Here is a 20,202-nt window from a genome sequence, read left to right as displayed (position 1 = left end):
TGTTATTACTATTACAATTCGTTCTTTATCTGAAATGTTTCATTCTGTTATGTTTATTATTATTGAACTTATACTTGGCAATTTGGTCCAGTTTTCATTAATTTCATATTATATAATTTGTTCTTAGTAAGTACGCATTTAGAATAACTTGTCTGATGAGAGTAACTTCCATTTCAATTAACGATGCATGGGATTGGTCGATAAAAATAGCGAATAATTTGAAAACGTGTCTCCCCCATAGATTAACCCAGGGGTTAGTGGAGTAGAACGGAATGAAACCACTGGAGATACCGAGGATGATCTAGGATCAGATTTAAATCAAAAGGGACTGAGATTTTTGGAATATAAAGATATTGGATACAAATTGTGACCTCTAGAGGGTCCATAACCTTTGAATTACATACTTATACACAATTTGCATACAAAAAGCGGCCATTTTGTCAGGCAGTTTCATTTCGATTTTCACGAAATTCCAATTCAACCTTCATTATGTGGGAATGGTGATATATCTAAACGTTTTTTAAAATCGGAAAAAATTTTGTGACCTCTAGAGAACCCACAAACTAAAAATGCGATTTTTCGACCAATCAGGGGCCATAATCCAGGAAGATACGTTTGGATATGTGTGATTATCAAAAGGAACCAAGATCTTTATGATAAAAACATATATTTAATGTTTCATCCAAATCGGATAAAAACTGTGGCCTCTAGAAGGTCCACAACCCTGATATACCATATTTTTACACTATTTGCGCACATGGGGCGACCATTATGTCCGTCAATTTTTGTCCGATTTTCTTGAAATTTGAACTCAACCATCATTAGTGTATAATTGTGATATATTCACACGTTTTTTTTTTTAAATCGGATAAAAATTGTGACCTCTACAGGGACCACAAGCTCCAAATGCGATTTTTCGTACAATCAAGGGCCATAATTCAGAAAGTTATGATCCGATATGAGTGAATATCGAAAGGAACCAAGATCTTTGGGCTATTAACATACATTTCAAGTTTCATCAAAATCGGTTCAAAATTGTAACCTCTAGGAAGTCCACAACCTTGATATACCAGATGTTCACACTATTTGCATACAAAGGCGGCCATTTTGTCCGGCAGTTTTGGTCCGATTTTCATAAATCCAAACTCCAGCATCATAAGGGTGCAACGGTGATATGCTAAAATGTTTTGTTTTTTTAAATTGGATAAAAATTGTGACGTCTAGAGGGACCACAAGCTAAAAGCGAGATTTTTCGTACAATCAGGGGTCATAATTCAGGAAGTTACAATCCGATATGTGCGAATATTGACAGGAACCAATATCTTTGGGATATAAACATGCATTCCAAGTTTCATCAAAATCGAATCAAAATTGTGAAATTTAGAGTGTCCACAAGCTAAAATCGTGATTTTTCGTAGAATTAGGGGCCATAATCCATGAAGTTATGGTCCGATACATACCAATATCCAAAGGAACCGAGATGTTTGGGAGATAGACATATTTCAAGTTTCGTCAAAATCAGATAAAAATGGTGACCTGTAGAGTGTCCACAAACAAATTGTGGACGGACGGATGGACAGGGGCGAAGAAAATAATACATCCACATGAAAATGTGGGCGCATAAAAAATCAATCAGGGGCCATAATTCAGGAAGTTACGTTCCGATATGCGCAAATATCGAAAGGAACCAAGATCTTTGGGTTATAAGCATACATTTCAAGTTTGAACCAAATCGGATAAAAATTGTAGCCTCTACAGTGTTCACAGGCTAAAAACATGATTTTTCATACAATCAGGGTCCATAATCCATGAAGTTACAGTCCGATACATGCCAATAGCGTAAGGAACCAAGATCTTAGGGTGATAGACCTATATTTCAAGTTTCATTGAAATCGGATAAAAATTGTGACCTGTAGGCTGTTCACAAACAATTGTGGACGGACGAACGGACGGACGGACAGGGGCGACGACAATATACGTACACATGAAAATGTGGGCGTATAAAAATTACGATGAATCCAAAGCATAATTTTTTTTTTTCTTTTCTAAATAAATTATTGCATTTTGATTAATATGGTTTTAAAGCAGCACAGGCAGAGAAAAAGTGATAATATCTTTGTTACAGCTTTCACAAGTGTATTTTGCTTTTAGCTCTACAGAATAATTACTGTTTTTTATTGTACATTTACATAGCATGTAAAGAAAGAGAGTGTTACCTTTATGTAGGTAGGTGTTATAAGCAGCAGGTTAAGCAGGTAAAGCTATCAGGAATCAATGGAGAATGTTATTTGAATAAGTATAAACTCTATAGTACAATAAATTAATACTTGAAGTTCTAAATAATAAATAATTACTAAAAAGTTTTGTCAATTCACTTTTTCAAACAACAAACAGCTGTAATGGACCATAATCAGTGTTTACTTTCACAAGTTAGCTGGTCTTTTATATCTAAATATTCACAATTAAATCTTCAGAGAAATCATTTTAAGCCTCCCTCCTTCCTGGTAACAGATAGACCCATAAATCCAGCTTATTAATTTACTTCATCCCAAAATATCAAATTACTTGTCACTGCACAATCTATGTTTATATTTTTGCGTAATTACTGCCAGTTAAACTTTTAAATAAAAAATATGGTTGCGAGTCTGGATGATAATTGGAAAGTTCAAAATTTCATTTAAAAGGAGAATGTAAACATATATTACAATTCACAGTAAATCGACATAAACATTTTTGTGTATACACTGTTTAAATTTCTATTTTAACAGACTTACCATTTACAGCTATATTTTGATAATCTCCATGATTACAATGATTACGTTCAAACAAACGTTGATATATAGAATCCATACTACCATGAACAACCTCTGGCCAGGAATTATTTACATGCCCTATACAGAATGAAGGTTGAGATTAATGGGACAAGAATTACAGAAATAATTGACCATCTATAGTAGTATATAAGGAAGGGTATACTCATTGGAGCAATACACACATTTTGTTATACTTTTGTATATATTTTGCCTCAATAATCAAAAAGACTTCAGATTTCATGTTAGTATGTGTATATCCAAGAAATCATTTTACCTGTAACTGTTGACAGTTCTGGCCAATCTATTTCATTTTCTATTATAAACAATGCATCTTTTAATACAGCCTTAAAAAAAACAATGAGTAAAACATATTATAATACATTTTAAAATGCTTGAACAATCCTAAGAAATTAGAGATCACACAGTATGGTGCAAAACCCCACTCAATTCTATTAATGCTTGAAGACTAAAGGGGGATAATCCTAAGAATTTAGCAAATTACCATTTTATAATATCTAATAATGACATTAACTAATCATGCTAGAAGGTAATATGATGAATGTATTGTCTGATATAACGAACAGCTCATGAACTAATTAAAACTAATTAAACAATAATTATAGACTTTTGCTGAAAAAAATCTGAAGACTAAGGGGAGATAACTCCAAACGCTAGTCAATTTAAACTTAACACTTCCAATGCTAGACGTAAATCCACTGCCTGTGCTAGACCCTTTTTTGAGGAAAAAAGGGAGGTTGGAACTGAATGCCAAGCAGTACTTATGGAAGCTTTTATGAAAAATCTTTTTGTCTGTTGGGATGGGCATGAGGTTTGGCTAAGAGGAAAAAATGGAATTTTGGAAATTTGCATAATAATGTAGTCACGTGACGTCATGACGGCCATTTTGGATTTCTCATTTCTCACTAAAGCTAACACGAAAACAAATTTTTCTCCATGAAATACTTAAAAGATATTGTTTTTTTCACTGGATTTTGATAAAGATATATAAAATGAACAAAAATATCAATAGCAGCCATGAGCAATGCCGCCACGAACACGCGCATCACGTCTCCCGCTGCCATGACCACGTGCGGATTGCAATACCTTGTTTTTACTTTCACTTTCACTCCCAAGTCCCATATCATTATCAATATAGTCAGTCAATAGATCTACACGTTCGGGACTCAGGAATTGCCTACGTCTTTTACGATCCAGCAGGCCAGCATTATTATCAACATCAGAATTATTGTCAGAATCTACTGCAGACACAGGGCTATCGTGTTCACATTGGGCTTGTTCATCATGCACGGGACACATAGCTAGCCATGGGCGGAACGTCGCGCAAAAAATCACACACTTCATAATACCAATCACTGTCCTGACTACTATCATTATCAAGTAACTGGAAACGAATTATGTGTATCACCCGCCTCGAAATTGTCCACGTGTTGGTCAGCAAGACGTCATTCACGACTTCCTCGAGAGTGCATCGTCTATGTTGTCACTATGCACTCCGCCATTTTACGGTTTGCCGCTTTGAAACACGTGGAAATATGTTCTAGTGTATAGAAAATACAATAGATGGCACTTGCAGTTACGGTACTAATCTTAGCGAGGGCTTTACTGAGTACACGGTAATACCGGGTACGCGCATTTACCGACATTTTATAATACCCGGTACTACTGGGTATACGCAGTGAAAGGGTTAAACTAAACTAACTTTTAATATAATTACAACAATGACTGCCATGGAGTTGTAATATTTTTACTATTAAATGTATAATTATATTCAATTACTTCAGAAAGTTTAGTTGCATCGAACCATTCTTCAGGTAAATGAAAATGAGCACTTAGGGAATCCCCTAATACAGCAATTCCTCTGGCCTGCGAATTGGCACAAAATTCTTCTTCATATGGTTTTGTGGTAGCAGGATCAGATCCCTTTAAATAAACAGAATATATAACCTCCGAATAATACATAATGCAGGGCTTTAAGAAGTAAGTTAAACAGAATATATGTCTTCTCGTCAATTTGGTTATATCATTATCGTGAGCGCAAGTAGAGCTGCCTTGGGTTTTTTTTCATCTTAAGTTACTTTTTAATAAAAAACACCATTAACAAAAACATTCATATAATGTTACTTATTACAAACTAATTAACCAACATTCCTAATGATTGACCAATTCCTAATGTTATTGTCAATCATTTCATTTACAGAATGTGTGTGAAAGAGTTAACACACGTTATGTTTGGTTGTGTTTGATTGAATTAATTGTATACCCCCCCCCTCCAACTGAAATATGATCAATTACATAGATCTTAGAGAAAGATCTTATGTAGGGCCATTATTATATAATCATGTAAACTTACATAAATTCCATTACAGTTAGAATCATCTGTGGCATCATAATCTATAGGTCTAAAAGACAAATTAAAGTATGATTTTAACATATGATCTCGTAAGAATTCAAACCAGGGTCTAGTTATAAGAAATACAGAAACTATCAAATATAACAACAATTTCAACAAAATTTGTTAAACAATTCCTTCCAATACTAACTGCTATACCAAAAGAAAAATAATATTTACCTAGACCCAGGATGTGTATATTTATCATCATCATTACAATCTCTACCTCTCCATGATGTTCCTCTAAATGTCTGATATCAAAACAAAAAGCTATTATCAAGTTTGTGTCATTTGATCAGATCTCAGGCAATCTGACATCAATGCCTAACCATCCAAGAATTGTCCAAGATTTCATTTCTTATTTTAAATCAGAAATGTTGTATAACATAGAAATAACTTTCACAATTGTTTTCTATTTATATGTTAATAAATTTAACGGAGGGGAAGTCTTAATGTCATCTCTGCTTCATATTCTAACTCTTAAGGGATGTTTTTATGACTAGATATCATCCTTGTCAGTCCCCCATACCATCATTAACTCTGATTCCAGTGGAGTTCCCTAACCGACTACCTTGACAACGGAATACACAATGCTTAATTGATAAAAGCAAGAAAGATTTTCAATGTTTTTACCTCAGCTGTACTATATTTATCACCATCAATATCTACAGAAGGGTCATGATATCTAAATGCACTGTAAAGATAGGATAGAAAAATTACTGTATGTCTTATATGCCAAAATAATAACTGTATCACAGTTCGAGAACAAAAATGATTTTATTGTTATTTGTTATATATCATTAAACTATACCCATGTTTATTTCAACAAAAACAAGTAATGAAGCTCAGTTCTCTGACATTAAAATTGAAACATCTTTCAATTCAGTCAATACCAGTGGATTATTTTCAGAAGAATCCATGTACATGTACTGTATGTTGTTATGTTGCCAAAGTAAAGAAATTAAATATGATCAAACTATAGTATGTAATACTATATCTACTTACTCATCCAACAATTTACATATATCTTTTATTCCTGGTATTTCACAAATTTTAGGATCAGCTGATAACTGGAATACAAATAAAATGATTGTATCATCTTCATTGAGGGGTTGGATGGCCAAATGGTTAGCACGTGCGTACTGTATCATGAGGTCTGTCATTGAGTCAACTGGCATGGTTTCGTTTCCCCTCCGTCCTGCATCACTGACAAGGGAGAACCACGCTGGAAAATCTGAATGAACTTTCTCGGCCAATGCAGGGATCGAACACCCAACCTCCAGGCTAGCGAGCCAGCGTCTTACCCACTTAGCCACGTGATCCCCCCAATCAAATTAAACAGAGCACACTACAGCAAAGATACGCTAAACAGTAAATCTTATGCAAGAACCGAAAGGAAAGAAAGCAAACATGGATAGGATAAACCAGCATCTGGCAGTTTTCATCAACCCTTCCTTGAAGTGTCAAATTTGACAATGAACCCCTCCCACGTGTATGGCGCTAATGCGGGTCGCATGTGCAGCTCAGTGGTTCTGTTGGGGCTATAAGTTCTTCATCTGTGAACATACTCTTAAAGCATGTCAAGTGTTCATGGCTGTTTATCATATCACAAGCTGCATAGGTATTTGCATTTCAATATCCCCTACTTTTTTGGAAGAGTATATCTAAACGTTTTTTAAAATCGGAAAAAAAAATGTGACCTCTAGAGAATCCACAAGCTAAAAATGTGATTTTTCAACCAATCAGGGGCCATAATCCAGGAAGTTACGTTCGGATATGTATGGTTATCAAAAGGAACCAAGATCTTTATGATAAAAACATATCAAAAGTTTCATCCAAATTGGCTAAAAACTGTGGCCTCTAGAGTGTACACAAGCTAAAAACGTGATGAGGGACCATAATCCATGAAGTTATGGTCCAATACATGTCAATGATACATGTCAATAATAATCAAAATCGGATCAAAAATGTGACCTTTAGTCTCTCTTTCTTTCTCTCTCTCTCTCTGTCTCTCTCAGAAAATAAATAGAATTAACATCTGCTTAAATTTCTATTTTTGCTTGCATGCAGCCCAACTATTACTTTAGTTATAAGATATTACATCATTTGACATTAGTCAGAAAATAGAATAGCACTAACTTACAAAGTATGAATGTTTCATCATAAGATTTAAGTTCTTAGGTTTTTGCTTCATGTCATTTACCTGAAACTACAGACCACAAAATGAAATAATAAATGGTGACATGAAATGTGTAATAATTATTATTAATCATTAATTTTATATCATGTCCAAAATAACCTTACTAGAGTCACACTGGTGTTTTATTTATATAACAAGACAAATTCTATACAGTGTTTTTCTATTACTTATAAGACAATCCAAATCTTAGTCTATGAATGTGAGGACCACGCCAAAATTTTGCAAACTATATTCTAAAAGAATATTTTTGGGCAGAAATCCTCAACATGTGCTCTTCAACAATAATGTATGTTCTATTACAATGTCAGATGTTAATTTTTCTGAGATACTACAGAATGCTAAAGTAATATTAAAACCCCTTATAGTATATATAATTCCAAATGGTTCATAATTCATAAATATCATTCAAGTACCAGTCTGTTGATCTCAACTACAAGGAACAGATTTTTGACGCCTAGGTGTGCTATGGAGTGGCATTTGACTGTTCAGATTAGACTTAAGTGTGCTTAGTTGTTTATTTTTGATGAAAAACTGTTACACACTAAGAAACCTGCTCAAGAAATGAAATGGGGTTTAATGCCATACAGTGTGCTATGAGACAAATTTTGACAAGACAGCGGCACTCTGTAAATGTCAAGGGATCTTTCAGGTGCATGCCAATGTGTACATGGGACCTCATTTTTTTGCCCCATCCGAATGACTATACGTTGTCCCTTGCCAGGTCCTCTGTTCTGCACCACTAACAACAGGGAACCACAACGGACAATCCCGACAAACTTTCTCAACTAACACAGGGATTGAACACAAAGGACCTCCAGGTTATTAGCGAGCCAACATCCTACTAACTGAGCCACTGTGGCTCACACCTGCTTAAGAATGGAATGGCTTGGATGTAAATGATTATCATTATTGTTATATGCAAACTTATAATTATGTGAAATCAATATAAACTAATGTAAATTAAAGGGGCATTATGGGAGATTAGATAAAGAGTTAACTGTTCGCGCTATAATAGTTAAAGTAAATAGAATATGCTGAAAATTTCAATCAAATTGCTTCACTCTGAACTGAGTTAGCTTTTGAATTTTAGGCTAGCCTCAATCATCATTACTAAAGTCGGTACGATAAAAAACAAAGTTTTAATTGTATTTATCGATTTAATTATTTTTCAAAGAATGTATTCCAATCCGTTAAATATCGCAGGTTAGTGATGGCATCGAGTGTTGAATATGGTCTACATAAGTTAATTAATGTCTAATTAATAATTTAGATAACATTTTAGGCCTAAAGAAAGATCTGCAATAGCGATGGCATCAAGAGTTGAATATGGTCTGGATAAGTTAATTAATGTCTATTTCAGTGATTCTCAACCAGTGTGCCACAAGATCTTCCTAAGTGTGTTGCGAGATTTTGAACGGCACACTAAGAAAATGTGAAAAACCATGTGATCCCAATTGAGTATTCACTGGTGTCTACTGACAACTTCATAACTGTGTTTTTCTTTATTTAGTTTGAGTCATTCCATGTGTCTATGACTAGTCTCTGTCTACGGTGGTATTCCGTTTGACTTACCATGTTTTTATTTTGCCAAATTCGAATATTTTTCATTAATGTGACCCGCCGCATCTAAATGAGTCGAAATGCGGGAAAATTAATTTTGCACACGAGACAAAATAAGCGAAAATATTGATTTTGATCGAAATTGAGATTTTCACAAAAATTAGTCAATAAATATACTATCTATCGACTCAAAAGATCAAAATAGCAATAAAACATTTTAAAACGCCTTTATTTGGACGTTTTGTAAGAGTATCGTATTCTTAAATATGTATTTTTCTGAATATTTTCAGTGGAATTAGATATTTTTCTCTGCTCGCAGCGGGGCGACCTGTTAATCCTCTTGCAAAATGCTTGCCATCGTTGTTAAGCGGAGAATCTCTAGTTTATAAATATGACCAAAATATTGCCGATGAATTCATTTTGAAGGAATACAAAAGGGTTTTAAAACCCCTAAAAATGTAAACACACTCCGCTTGTTGCTATGCTTCCAACACGACTCGTTTGCTGATTGGCCCAGACAAAGAGTGCAAAGCATTGTGGTTCCGTGGCCGCATCGAGGCTCAAGCAGACGATAGAAATTAGATTTGGGCAATGTTATGAGGTATCTAATGCGATTCACTCTGAGAAGTGGCAGAAAACAACTGTTGTTGTTGTTTATTAAAGATTTAACGTCCAATACAATGAATATGATATTATGGACAGGTTGATTTCATTAAATTATTTACACTTGAAAATTGTTAAAACCACAAAATAAAAAGATCCTCGGATACCAACAACTTAATCCTGAATCTGATCGTATATAGATAGCCGTTGAGTGTTATCAATCAATCAACAAGCTGTTCGTGTCATTGAGTAATACTAATCCGTAATCACTTCTCACGGATTAATGATTAGTTGATTGATAATTAACAATGATAAGGCCGCCGACAATTCTTTATGTACTCCGAATAACTAATCAAAGCGGCGATGATTTAATGTCTCGTTTGGTCTGTTAGAAAATAATTTATAGTCCTTAAAAGGAAAAAAACAAAATAGCCCATAATTTTCTTTCCGAAATAAATTTTATTGATAGGTGAATTCCGTTTACTGTCTTTCATACGGCATGCAAAGTTAAGAATGTATATTGGATATCATTATTGTTTAAAATTCTATTATCATCATGGGTCGGGAAAATGAGAACGACCAATGAGTCGAAACGCGACGATTATCGAGTGGGAAAAACAATCTGCCATTGTTTAATTACACCGCTTCCAAAATGAACGTAAGCATTTCATGCCAATGAAATTGAAATTTCTATTCTATTATGGACTCATATTTTGATACCGTTACGGTACCTGAGGCTTAAAATAACAATAGACTTATTGTACACGCAAAATCTTAATTCAGGCATGCAGCTGTGGCGGCTTCTTTGATGATTAAGATAGGCTACTAAACTTGATTACCCAATCAACAACCTTAATCTTCTGACCACTGGCACCAAGGTGCTAAATAATTGATGAGATTAACTGATTAAGTTATAATATACAAACTTAGACTACTAATGTATACACTGTTCTAAATTATAACGCTATCATTGGAAATGTAAATATGCCACATTTGTTGTGGATGTTTTGCTATGAAAAGAGCGCATTTACAACGATTTTCGTCTTCGGCACCCTTGAAAACCTAAAGAAGAAAATATTAATATTAAATAACAAAATAACGAAAGATTTAATGGCATGGTTGCTGTGTGATATTGTTTTAGAACATACAGACACCTTTAACTTGCTTTTTCTAAAAACAGCAGATGTCAGTGCATTCAATTCATTTGCAATTGAGAGCTCGCCCTTTTCCATTCTCGAACGTTAAACAGTCACCCATGCCCGATGAATTAATAAATTAAATTCTCGTAATGCAATTATATCCACTGTAAATAGCGTTTGTTTACAGCTAGCTATACACCGGCATCGTAACCGTGCCATACGAAAACTCCATAGTATATACAATGGAACTAGTTTCAATTAAGGTGTATAGTCAAACCATGTTAATACCGTATCTTTGATCATAAGGCCTAGTACCATCTCTTTTAATTAGAACTTGGCAGTCAAAACAGTAGATCAATCAGTACCCAATTAATTAAGCTGTATACAATAGTCAAACCATATTAATAAGGGATCTTTGATCATTAGTACTTTCTCTTTTAATTATTATTATAATCTGCTCAACTGAATGACCTACTGTTTTTACTGCCAAGTTCTAATTATCTGTTGTTATAGATTTTGTGTTTGTCGGTATTATTATTGTTATTATTATGGTTGTTTATATTGAGAAGTTCTAGAATGGAAAAGGCAGGTGTTGAGAGTACTCTCTTTTCTTATACTTGACAGCATAAGGTGTTGAATACCGTTGTTTCATTGGTATACCCTACCCTGCAAGGTGTGTGTTAATTGATAATATTATTATTATGGTCATCGAATATGTAAAATGATAAATATTTGTTGCATCGACCCAAAACCATGTTTTTCGTATTCGGCACCCCCGAAAATCTATAAAATGATATATTACACGAGTACCAAGTATAAGAACCCCAATAATTGCCATTTTGGTGGCCATTTTGAAAAAACAAGATGGAGGATACAGGCCAGTCGACCCCTGATGCTACAACCTTTGTACCTAATAAAACATATAAAATGACATTGCACCAGCCGGTTATAAATATATGGTGATAAAAAAAAACCAGAATTGTTATTTTGGTAGCCATTTTGTTAAAACAAAATGGTTGATATTGTCGGATTAATTTTACTACTACGATTTTCATTTCGGTCGCCATTATGAAAAACAAAATGGCGGGTATTATCAGATTTACTCTTATACTGCAATTTTTTGATGTAGCACCCCCCAAAACCCATTCAATTACATTAATAAACACATAACTTATGAAAACTCGAAAATCTGTCATTTTGGCGTCAATTTTGAAAAAAAAGATGGCGGAAATTGTCGGATCATATTTTTACTACAATTTTCGTCTTCAGCACCCCTGAAAACCTCTACAAAACAATATTCAACGACAAAACAGCAAATAAATGGCTTGGTTGCTATGGGATTTTATTTTGAAACATACCAAATCTTTAACTTGATTTTTCTCAAAACTTACTTTGGTGAGTTGGATGGCTTTAAGCAGTCACAAATCAGTCAATTTTTGCCCGATTCAAACAAACTATACATCAAATTGAAGGTAATGAGTCGGAGAATGTGAAAATAACAATAACTCAATTTTCAAAATTTGATCATTGTGCCATGGGGGGTCACATATATATTTAGCCAGGTGTGCTGCTATTTTTTCATGTGTTCCAAGGTGTGACGTTGGCAAAAAAAAGGTTGAGAACCACTGGTCTAATTAATAATTTAGATAACATTTCAGGCCTAAAGAAAGATCTGCAATAGGCAGATTTGGCTCTTGCATAATGTATGTTTAATGAAGTTTTAAATGGATGTAACTGGTACTAATTCTTATTGACAAGTTGGATGTCAAAATTAAGAAACTCATCATTTTACAAAACTATACTGGTTTGGTTTTTACCTCATCCTTTTTATACAAAAGACATTCTGGACCACCATTGGTATTACAGAATCTTAAAGTCTGACAAACTGTGTCTGGATTTGCATCTTGAGTTACTCTAAAACAGAAATGTTAATTACAGTTTATTAAATGTATAGTATATCATCTACACTTTACATTATAAAGGTTTTCTGAGTAGCCTTAGGTTTAGTATTTTGTGGCTCAAAGTTATAATACATCTTAATGACTCTATGACATCCGACATTTGATTAACCAATTAGCGTTGATGATTCTAGTAGGATAACCAGAGTTTCATGCATTGCACACCAAGAAATCGCAGCAACAGATCATTTCATTGGCTAATCCCTCACATCCTGGTCTAGATCCTAGTCTAGTAAAGACAAGTAAAACAAAATTTTGAACTATAAAAAATGAAACGAAATAGGATCTGTGTTTTAATCAGATTGGTATACAATTAGATTCTTGTTTCTAAAACTTATAGCCATAGTCCCCTTGCTTTTGTTTATATTTTGGCTTATTACAAGATCAGTTACATATGTATATCTCAACACTAATACTGGTTTTATCTATAGATGTAACACTTTCACCAAAGACAGAGCATATAAATACCTTTAAAATTTTGTAAAAGGAGAAGTGAATGGTTCCAAAAGAACATACTTACAATTCGACTAAAATTGGACCAATAAATTGAGCGAAAACCTGACATGGTCCTTTTATCTTTGGTGGTAAATAAGAGCAGAGTCTGTCTAATGCCTTTACAACTGTTTCATTATGTATTTCACCTAACTGTTCTATTAGAGATACTACCACTGTACAACCTGCAAAATAACAAGATCTATCAAATTCTCAGATGTAAATACAAACCCTGTAAAATGTCTGAGCTAGTCAAAGACCCTTGGATTAAAGTTTTATTTATGGAAATTATCTTTAATGTGATTTTGCATGTAGGAAACCCTTGCAAACTACACTATTGTAAAAGGAATATCAGTCCAAAAATGCTTCAATTCTGTTAGGTATTTATGAAGATGTGATGAATGAAAACTTCATCGATTTATGCTGCTCCTATGTAAATGCTACACTTTACTTTTCCTAACTGTTTCGGAGACAATTTTTTCTTCGCTGCGGAAACTCTACAAGTAAGACATCGGATTGCTAACCTAGCTGAAGATCCCATGTTCGATGCTGGTGTTGGTCGAGAAAGTTCATTAGGATTTTCTGCGTGGTTCCTCCTTGTCAGCGGAGTATGACGGAGGGCCTGCCAAGAGACAATGTATAGTTGTTTGGTTGGGAGGAAAAAACTGAGGCCCTGTGTGAACACATTGGCGTACACATTTCATTTAACAGGCTGGAACAATGTTGGTACATGTCACACATGTATGAAACAGTATCGATTTAAATGTGTTTGTTCTTCATACACCTGAACTACATGGACCAGCACGATGGATAATTTCATTATATGGTCATATGCACAATATTCCAAATTAAAAAAGGCAAATTTTGTAGTTTGAAACTGGTTCAAAAATTAATGAAATTGATCAATCTTAACCAAGTTATAGCCATCTTTCTATAAATTTTCTATAGTCATCTTCTTTATCTATAAAATCATTAGCGAACTCCCAAAAGACAGTTCATTTTATCTAAAATGCACAAGTTCAAGATGGCAACTAACATGAATTTTCTAATTTAATTGTTTAGATTAGATACTAAATGTAAATAAGGAAAATGATTACCAGGTATTGGCCATCTGGTGCATCATTTAAGTTAATAGTTTAGATTAGTTACTAAGCCCCCTTAGTAAATGTAAAAAGGGAAAATGATTACTGGCCACCTGGTGCATTGCAGCTTTAAAGAAAACAACATAATATTCCTGACTTTGTAAATTATAATTCGAGGGATATATCTGGTATTTTTCTAGTTTTGAGGTCATTTTTCCTTCTATCTGATAATAAATGGTTAAAACTCAACATAATTACAGAGTATCAAGGGTCAATTTTTTTTTATCAATCATGGGTTAAAGATTACAAATAAATTTTGATAACACAATCAAATTAATATTATTATCTTTATGTTTTCCATGTACAGTAAAGGATTTTATGTATCAGCTTATTACTCACTATGAAACAAACTGCTTCTTAAAAATAATCAATATTTGAATTCTATATAGACTCTCAGCCCATTAAACCCAAAGATTAGACATTCAGTATCAGGTGTGCTGCAAAGAGTAAGCATATCCCACCTCATGCACTTACAACTATCACAACTTGTAGTTAAGAGACATAAAGTAGCCATTACAGAGATAACAATGACCCCTTAACCTAAAATATGAAGAATGCTGCAAGAGTTAAAAATATACAATTTTGATTGCTGATTTTATTTGACACTACGATGTGCAATTTAAATACCATAATTGTTGGTGTGTAATAGGATTGGGCTATATATCATGATAAAACCATTGGCGATTTTATAATATCAGACTTCGTTAAAAATGATGAAAAACCGGTATATTGTGAAAATCAAAATTATCGCAATATAATAATTATCGTGTCCCAATATTGATGATGATACATATGCTACGTGTATATCATCACCTATGACATTCTATTGATAGAATTAAATTCATCAGTAAAAATAGCATTATAAAGTACCAACTGGTATAGGATAAATCTCCATCAGGGCATCTACAGACATTAGCAACAATAATTTGACGTCAAGCAATGATTTTCCGCCCAAGTATTCAAAATTTGACTTTTTAAGGCACACGTATAAATTATCATGATAATACCATTTATCGCGATATTTGATAAATTGTTATCACGTTACTCTTTTTTCATTATCGCCCGACCCTAGTGTGTAACTTACAATCTAAGAAACAGATGTATAATAAACATAACGTAAACTTTTCTTTTTTTTAAATATTTAATAAGAATTACACTTAACCCTTGTACAGATACAAGGGGTATTTCGGGACCCCACGACCATATCCTTAACATTTGTGGGGAACTGGTTCATAATTGTCTAGCGAGAATTTTATACATTGTCAGCTACTAAACGTTGGGTATAATGCTGCAAATAGAACAGAAGTGACACAGTAGCAACATTCACCATTTGACAAGAAACTTAAAGTATTACATTATCGGAAACGAGGGGTCTTGTGAACCCCCCTTCCCCACTACTTTAAAGATTTTGCTGGTTGCAAGTGCCTAATCCAGTCTGCACTCATTGCAATCTTTGTATTTGGAATCAATCTTACTGATGATAATGTGTTGATCATTCTAGTAATCTACATCTGAAAACAAATCTAGGTACTCTACCAGCCCTGTAAAAAGAAGATTCTACATTGGAAATGACAATTAAGCTATTTGCAGATTTTGATGGTTTCAAAAATACCTTTTAATTCACATCTTCCTTGTTAACACCTTAAATTGTTTTGTTTTCTACTTTAATTGATTATTCTTCAGTCTATATTTAATTAAAATTATGCATACAAAAACCTATTTATGTAAGGGGTCTTAGATTACCCCTTTTTGCAGACTACGTTTATCGAAGGTAATAGTTTGTTACCTACCAACTTTACCAAAATATTATGGGAAAGAATTACACCAGAATTCTGGTTGCATGGTGTATTCTAATCAATTGAAGGCCTTTCAACAAGCTGTACAAGATTTGATAGGAAATTGTACATGTATAAATGTGGATTTAAGTAAGTAAATCAAATGCCAAAATGTGATGATAATAAAGTCTATTTAGAATGTCTGAAAATACTGCGATGTTTGGAAAAAAAACACAAGAGTTACATACATGTAACTTATTCAGAGAATTTCATTCCCCATCTGTATTGGTGACTTCATTCATATAGTCTTGATAATCTTTTACTTCAGCAAGCATATAGACATGATTAGTATACATGTATGTAAGGTAAATTTTGAGACTACATGTAACTGCCAACTCAACATGTACATAGAATTTGAGACTTTGTATTTCTTCGAAAAAGTATCGCAGAACTTCAAACAGTTGCAGTTGATTAGAATAAAGGTTCGAGAATCTTGAACACTGAACTAACCAATTCTGTTCAATAAAATAAATCTGGGACTGCTCCTTTAAATTTGTACAGTTTGTACTTAATGATGAGGAGTGAACTACATGTAATACAACAAATTACAATGAAAATGTATGCACAGATAGAAATGGCAATGTATTATTATTGCCTTAAGTTACTTTAATCCAGAACTTCGTATTGTAGCTTACTGAACTCATAAATCGTATCATGAATCTTTTATTTTATATCAGTTTATGTTAAACATACATTAATTTCAGGTCTTTCAACATTAATCAACTTATCCAGAACATAATCAACTCTCGATGTCAACGCTAATCTGCGATATTGAGTCATTGTTTTTTAAGGCGAGTGATCGCCCTTGAACACCTGCCACTCATCTGAATGTCGACCGAGGGAAGTTTTTTTTTCTCCCCCCCTAAACTGAAAATCGCTCTCCTTTACATAGTCATTGGGAGTTTATTATCATTTATGAAACCAGGAATGACTCCTTTACATGCAGTTATTGATTTTAGAACCATTTCCCATGCACATAACTATCAGATCACTCTCCTTAATTTCTAAATCACTCTTCTTATCAAAACTGGGAGATTTTTTTGAGGGGGAGCGATTTTTTCAATTCATTGATTGAGGGGAGCTTTTTTTTAGTCTCTATCATCCAGAAAAATATTCTACGAATATTAGTCTGGACAGGTTGTCAACATTTGAGAAAAATTGGCTAGATAATCCGGTCTTTCACATTATCATAAACAATGTCTAAGGGAGGTAACTCCTCTTAAAACAAGATGTTTACGCCCATGAAATTAATTTAAGAATGTCATTTCAAAAAATCCATTTGATTGCATGCGAGTTCAATATCTAACACTCTTAATTTTTTATTGTAAAATTTCTCTCTTCATGGGCCATATCTATGCTTTTAAAATTAATCCTAATTCGTCGTCACGAATATAACTTCTCGGTTTACATTATCTAGTTTTTAACTATTATAGTGAAAACTGCCAGCTTTTTATCTAAACTCCCATAATGTATCTTTAAGGAAATATTTACATAAACTATCCTTGTTCTAATCATAAGTTAACTATTAGTCACCGATCATACAGACATCTTTGATTTTATATATATAGATATTAAAGATTTCTTTGATCTAATATTTACATGTAATTTACATGTAATTTACTGCAAATTTAAAGCAATTAGAATTTTTCCGAATAAAGTAAATCCTGGTTTTCTTTCAGTCATGTTTTATTTGCCAAGTGAGAAATAACTGACATTAAATTAAATGAAATGGGTTTAACATCCTAATGTTTTGCATCGACTGAGCTAAAGAAAACGGGAACGTTATTAAAATAGGTATATATCTAATAAAAATATATTTATTATACATGTACATTTAGCAGTGAAATAAACAGATTTACACATATCCTTGGTGATAACAAATGATTTCCCTCATTTACATGACATTACTTCAACTGATTAACTTGTTGTGGGATTCATGCATATACCTAGCTACGAAAAAGTAGCTAAAAATGTTGAGATATACCCTACACATGTCCCAAAATTATATAAATCGATCAATTCTAACTAAAAGTCTCCTAACGTCATTTGAATCTTTAAAAAGGAATATCCTTCAAATTAACTGCCCTTTCACCAAATATAACTGATTAGAAACAGAAATAGAAACAATTGAATGTAAATCAGTTTATATACATTCATATTACATTATTACGCATTGCGACTCATTTGTTTCCATATCTTCTAGATGCCAAAGAATAGAGAATTAGCTCCTTGAAATAGTAGTACAATTTACCCAAATCCACCATTATTTCTGCTTAAAAGACAATACTGGTAATTTATATCGATATTTGATAATATACTGGCGACTAATAATGCTGAATTGTCATTTGTAATTGACAATTAGCATTTTTGTGCCAAAATTGACCCACAAAATGAGATTTTCAAGCAAGTTTGGGAGGTGTAAAAAAGGGACATAATTTGTGTATTGTACGAAATCGCATGCATGGAAATTGCATTTTGAGGGGCATTTTTGAAACAAAAATATCACAATTTTAATTAAAACGCCATGCCATTTTGGCATACAGAACATTACATAAGATATAAATGTAGATATAAATTATTATTATATGATCCGGTTTCCTCCCACTGCTAAAGACCCCTACGCGCAAGCGAATTAATTAAATAAAATTAAACCATATGTTAGTCCCGAAATGACCTAGTTTGTGTCGAGTGGACGTTAAACCCCATTTCTCTCTCTCTCCATTATTATATGAGATAAAATTATGGTGGGTTTGAAGGGGCGGATCCAGGATTTTCAGAATGGGGGGGGGGCGTGCTGCCCCCACTTGGTAGTGCGATGCCCGGCTCTCGGTGGGCGGACTGACCGGCAACCAACCAATTAATTCACCTGACTGACTGTTAATTCGTTTAATTATATTTGTTCTCATTTGGGGCTAGGTAGGTAGACATATTACTTTTAAAAATTCGACCAATCTAGCTTACTTGTTTTTTTTACTGAAACAGTGAAGAAAAAAATGCCTGTCAGTGTAAATTTTTAAAAATCGTACATTTAAATAACAAAAAGAAAATATATACCTGCACAATTGGAACCACCATTTACACCGCTGGCTACAGTAAAATGTGAAATTGGATTTGATTCACTTGATGAAATATACAATATTATTAGGAATACTGAAGTAAATTTCCATGATATTATACTGCAGTTAGTAATATACATTTTATCATACATAAATCATTAAACGTCCGCGACAATCGTCTAATGATGTATATTATACCACTTAACCCTAATAACATTTTTATATTGTTTATCAGATGTTCGGTTCTTCCTGATAGCGGAAGTAAATTGATAACAACAACGCACGTGGGTTTTCCTGAGGTTTTATTTATCCTCCAATGATTGGATAGATTTGTGCTATTTTTACAGAATTCCATCCAATCAAATAACAAGAAAACCAACACGACAACTTTTCAGAAGTTGGCGAGACTATGCGTGACTTACAACCGCCAATTTCAAAACTTGAATAAATGGTGTGAATCATTGGGTTGTAAACGGTACTCACACATGATTTTTACTTGAAATTGGATGTCCTGCACGAGAAAAAATGGACGAAACCACACAGGTATTGTTGTTGTTTTGACTAGGACTCGATTTCAAATCGAGATCTCTGTTTGGAATTCCTGCCCTTTGTTTTTGTTGATTTGAGTTCACCACAACACTCAACATGCATAGGGGTGACTTTTGCATTGACTTCCAATCATTTTAGACCCACATTAGGGCTCGTCATCTAGGGGTTATCAAGGCTTTATAAATAATCGATTTCATGTTTGAGAGTTTGCCGATTGGAGAAATGCCTACTTTTGTCTTTGATTAGAATTAGACTTAGCCGAGAGCAGAAATGTAACTAACAGTGTCAGTGTGTGTAGGCAAATAATACACATGGGCTTGGCCACATTTTAATGTTATCTTTTTCTTTCTTTGCCTTCTTGTGTAACTAATACGAATATGTATGTTTATATGTTTGATTAAATCACAGATCTTTGACTACATTAACATAGACATAGTTGTCTTGA

General features: G+C 33.5%; 1 protein-coding gene across 3 annotated transcripts in view; it reads right to left on the bottom strand.

Moving 5' to 3' along the window:
- The window catches only part of LOC126814957 (acyloxyacyl hydrolase), a 28,939-nt gene extending 9,455 nt beyond the window's left edge, over positions 1–19,484 (bottom strand). The window contains exons 1-12 of one of the 3 annotated variants that reach the window (XM_050540433.2): positions 19,207–19,484; positions 13,204–13,360; positions 12,543–12,639; positions 7,367–7,432; positions 6,229–6,293; positions 5,857–5,917; positions 5,404–5,474; positions 5,185–5,233; positions 4,611–4,754; positions 3,088–3,157; positions 2,775–2,891; positions 2,216–2,261 (exon numbers count right to left, since the gene is read on the bottom strand). In XM_050540433.2, coding sequence (XP_050396390.1) covers positions 2,248–2,261; positions 2,775–2,891; positions 3,088–3,157; positions 4,611–4,754; positions 5,185–5,233; positions 5,404–5,474; positions 5,857–5,917; positions 6,229–6,293; positions 7,367–7,432; positions 12,543–12,639; positions 13,204–13,360; positions 19,207–19,360 — 1,065 coding nt within the window. In that variant the 5' untranslated portion in view covers positions 19,361–19,484 and the 3' untranslated portion in view covers positions 2,216–2,247. Of the gene's footprint in view, positions 1–2,215; positions 2,262–2,774; positions 2,892–3,087; positions 3,158–4,610; positions 4,755–5,184; positions 5,234–5,403; positions 5,475–5,856; positions 5,918–6,228; positions 6,294–7,366; positions 7,433–12,542; positions 12,640–13,203; positions 13,361–19,206 lie in introns of those variants that run through there. The other 2 variants (XM_050540432.2, XM_050540431.2) reach the window with 2 other exon arrangements.
- Positions 19,485–20,202: the final 718 nt, after the last annotated feature.

Source organism: Patella vulgata, chromosome 3 (genome assembly GCF_932274485.2).
Source record: "Patella vulgata chromosome 3, xgPatVulg1.2, whole genome shotgun sequence".
NCBI classification, from domain to species: Eukaryota; Metazoa; Mollusca; class Gastropoda; family Patellidae; genus Patella; species Patella vulgata.
The sequence above is the reverse complement of the archived record's forward strand: the minus strand, read 5'-3'. Positions and strand labels throughout refer to the sequence as shown.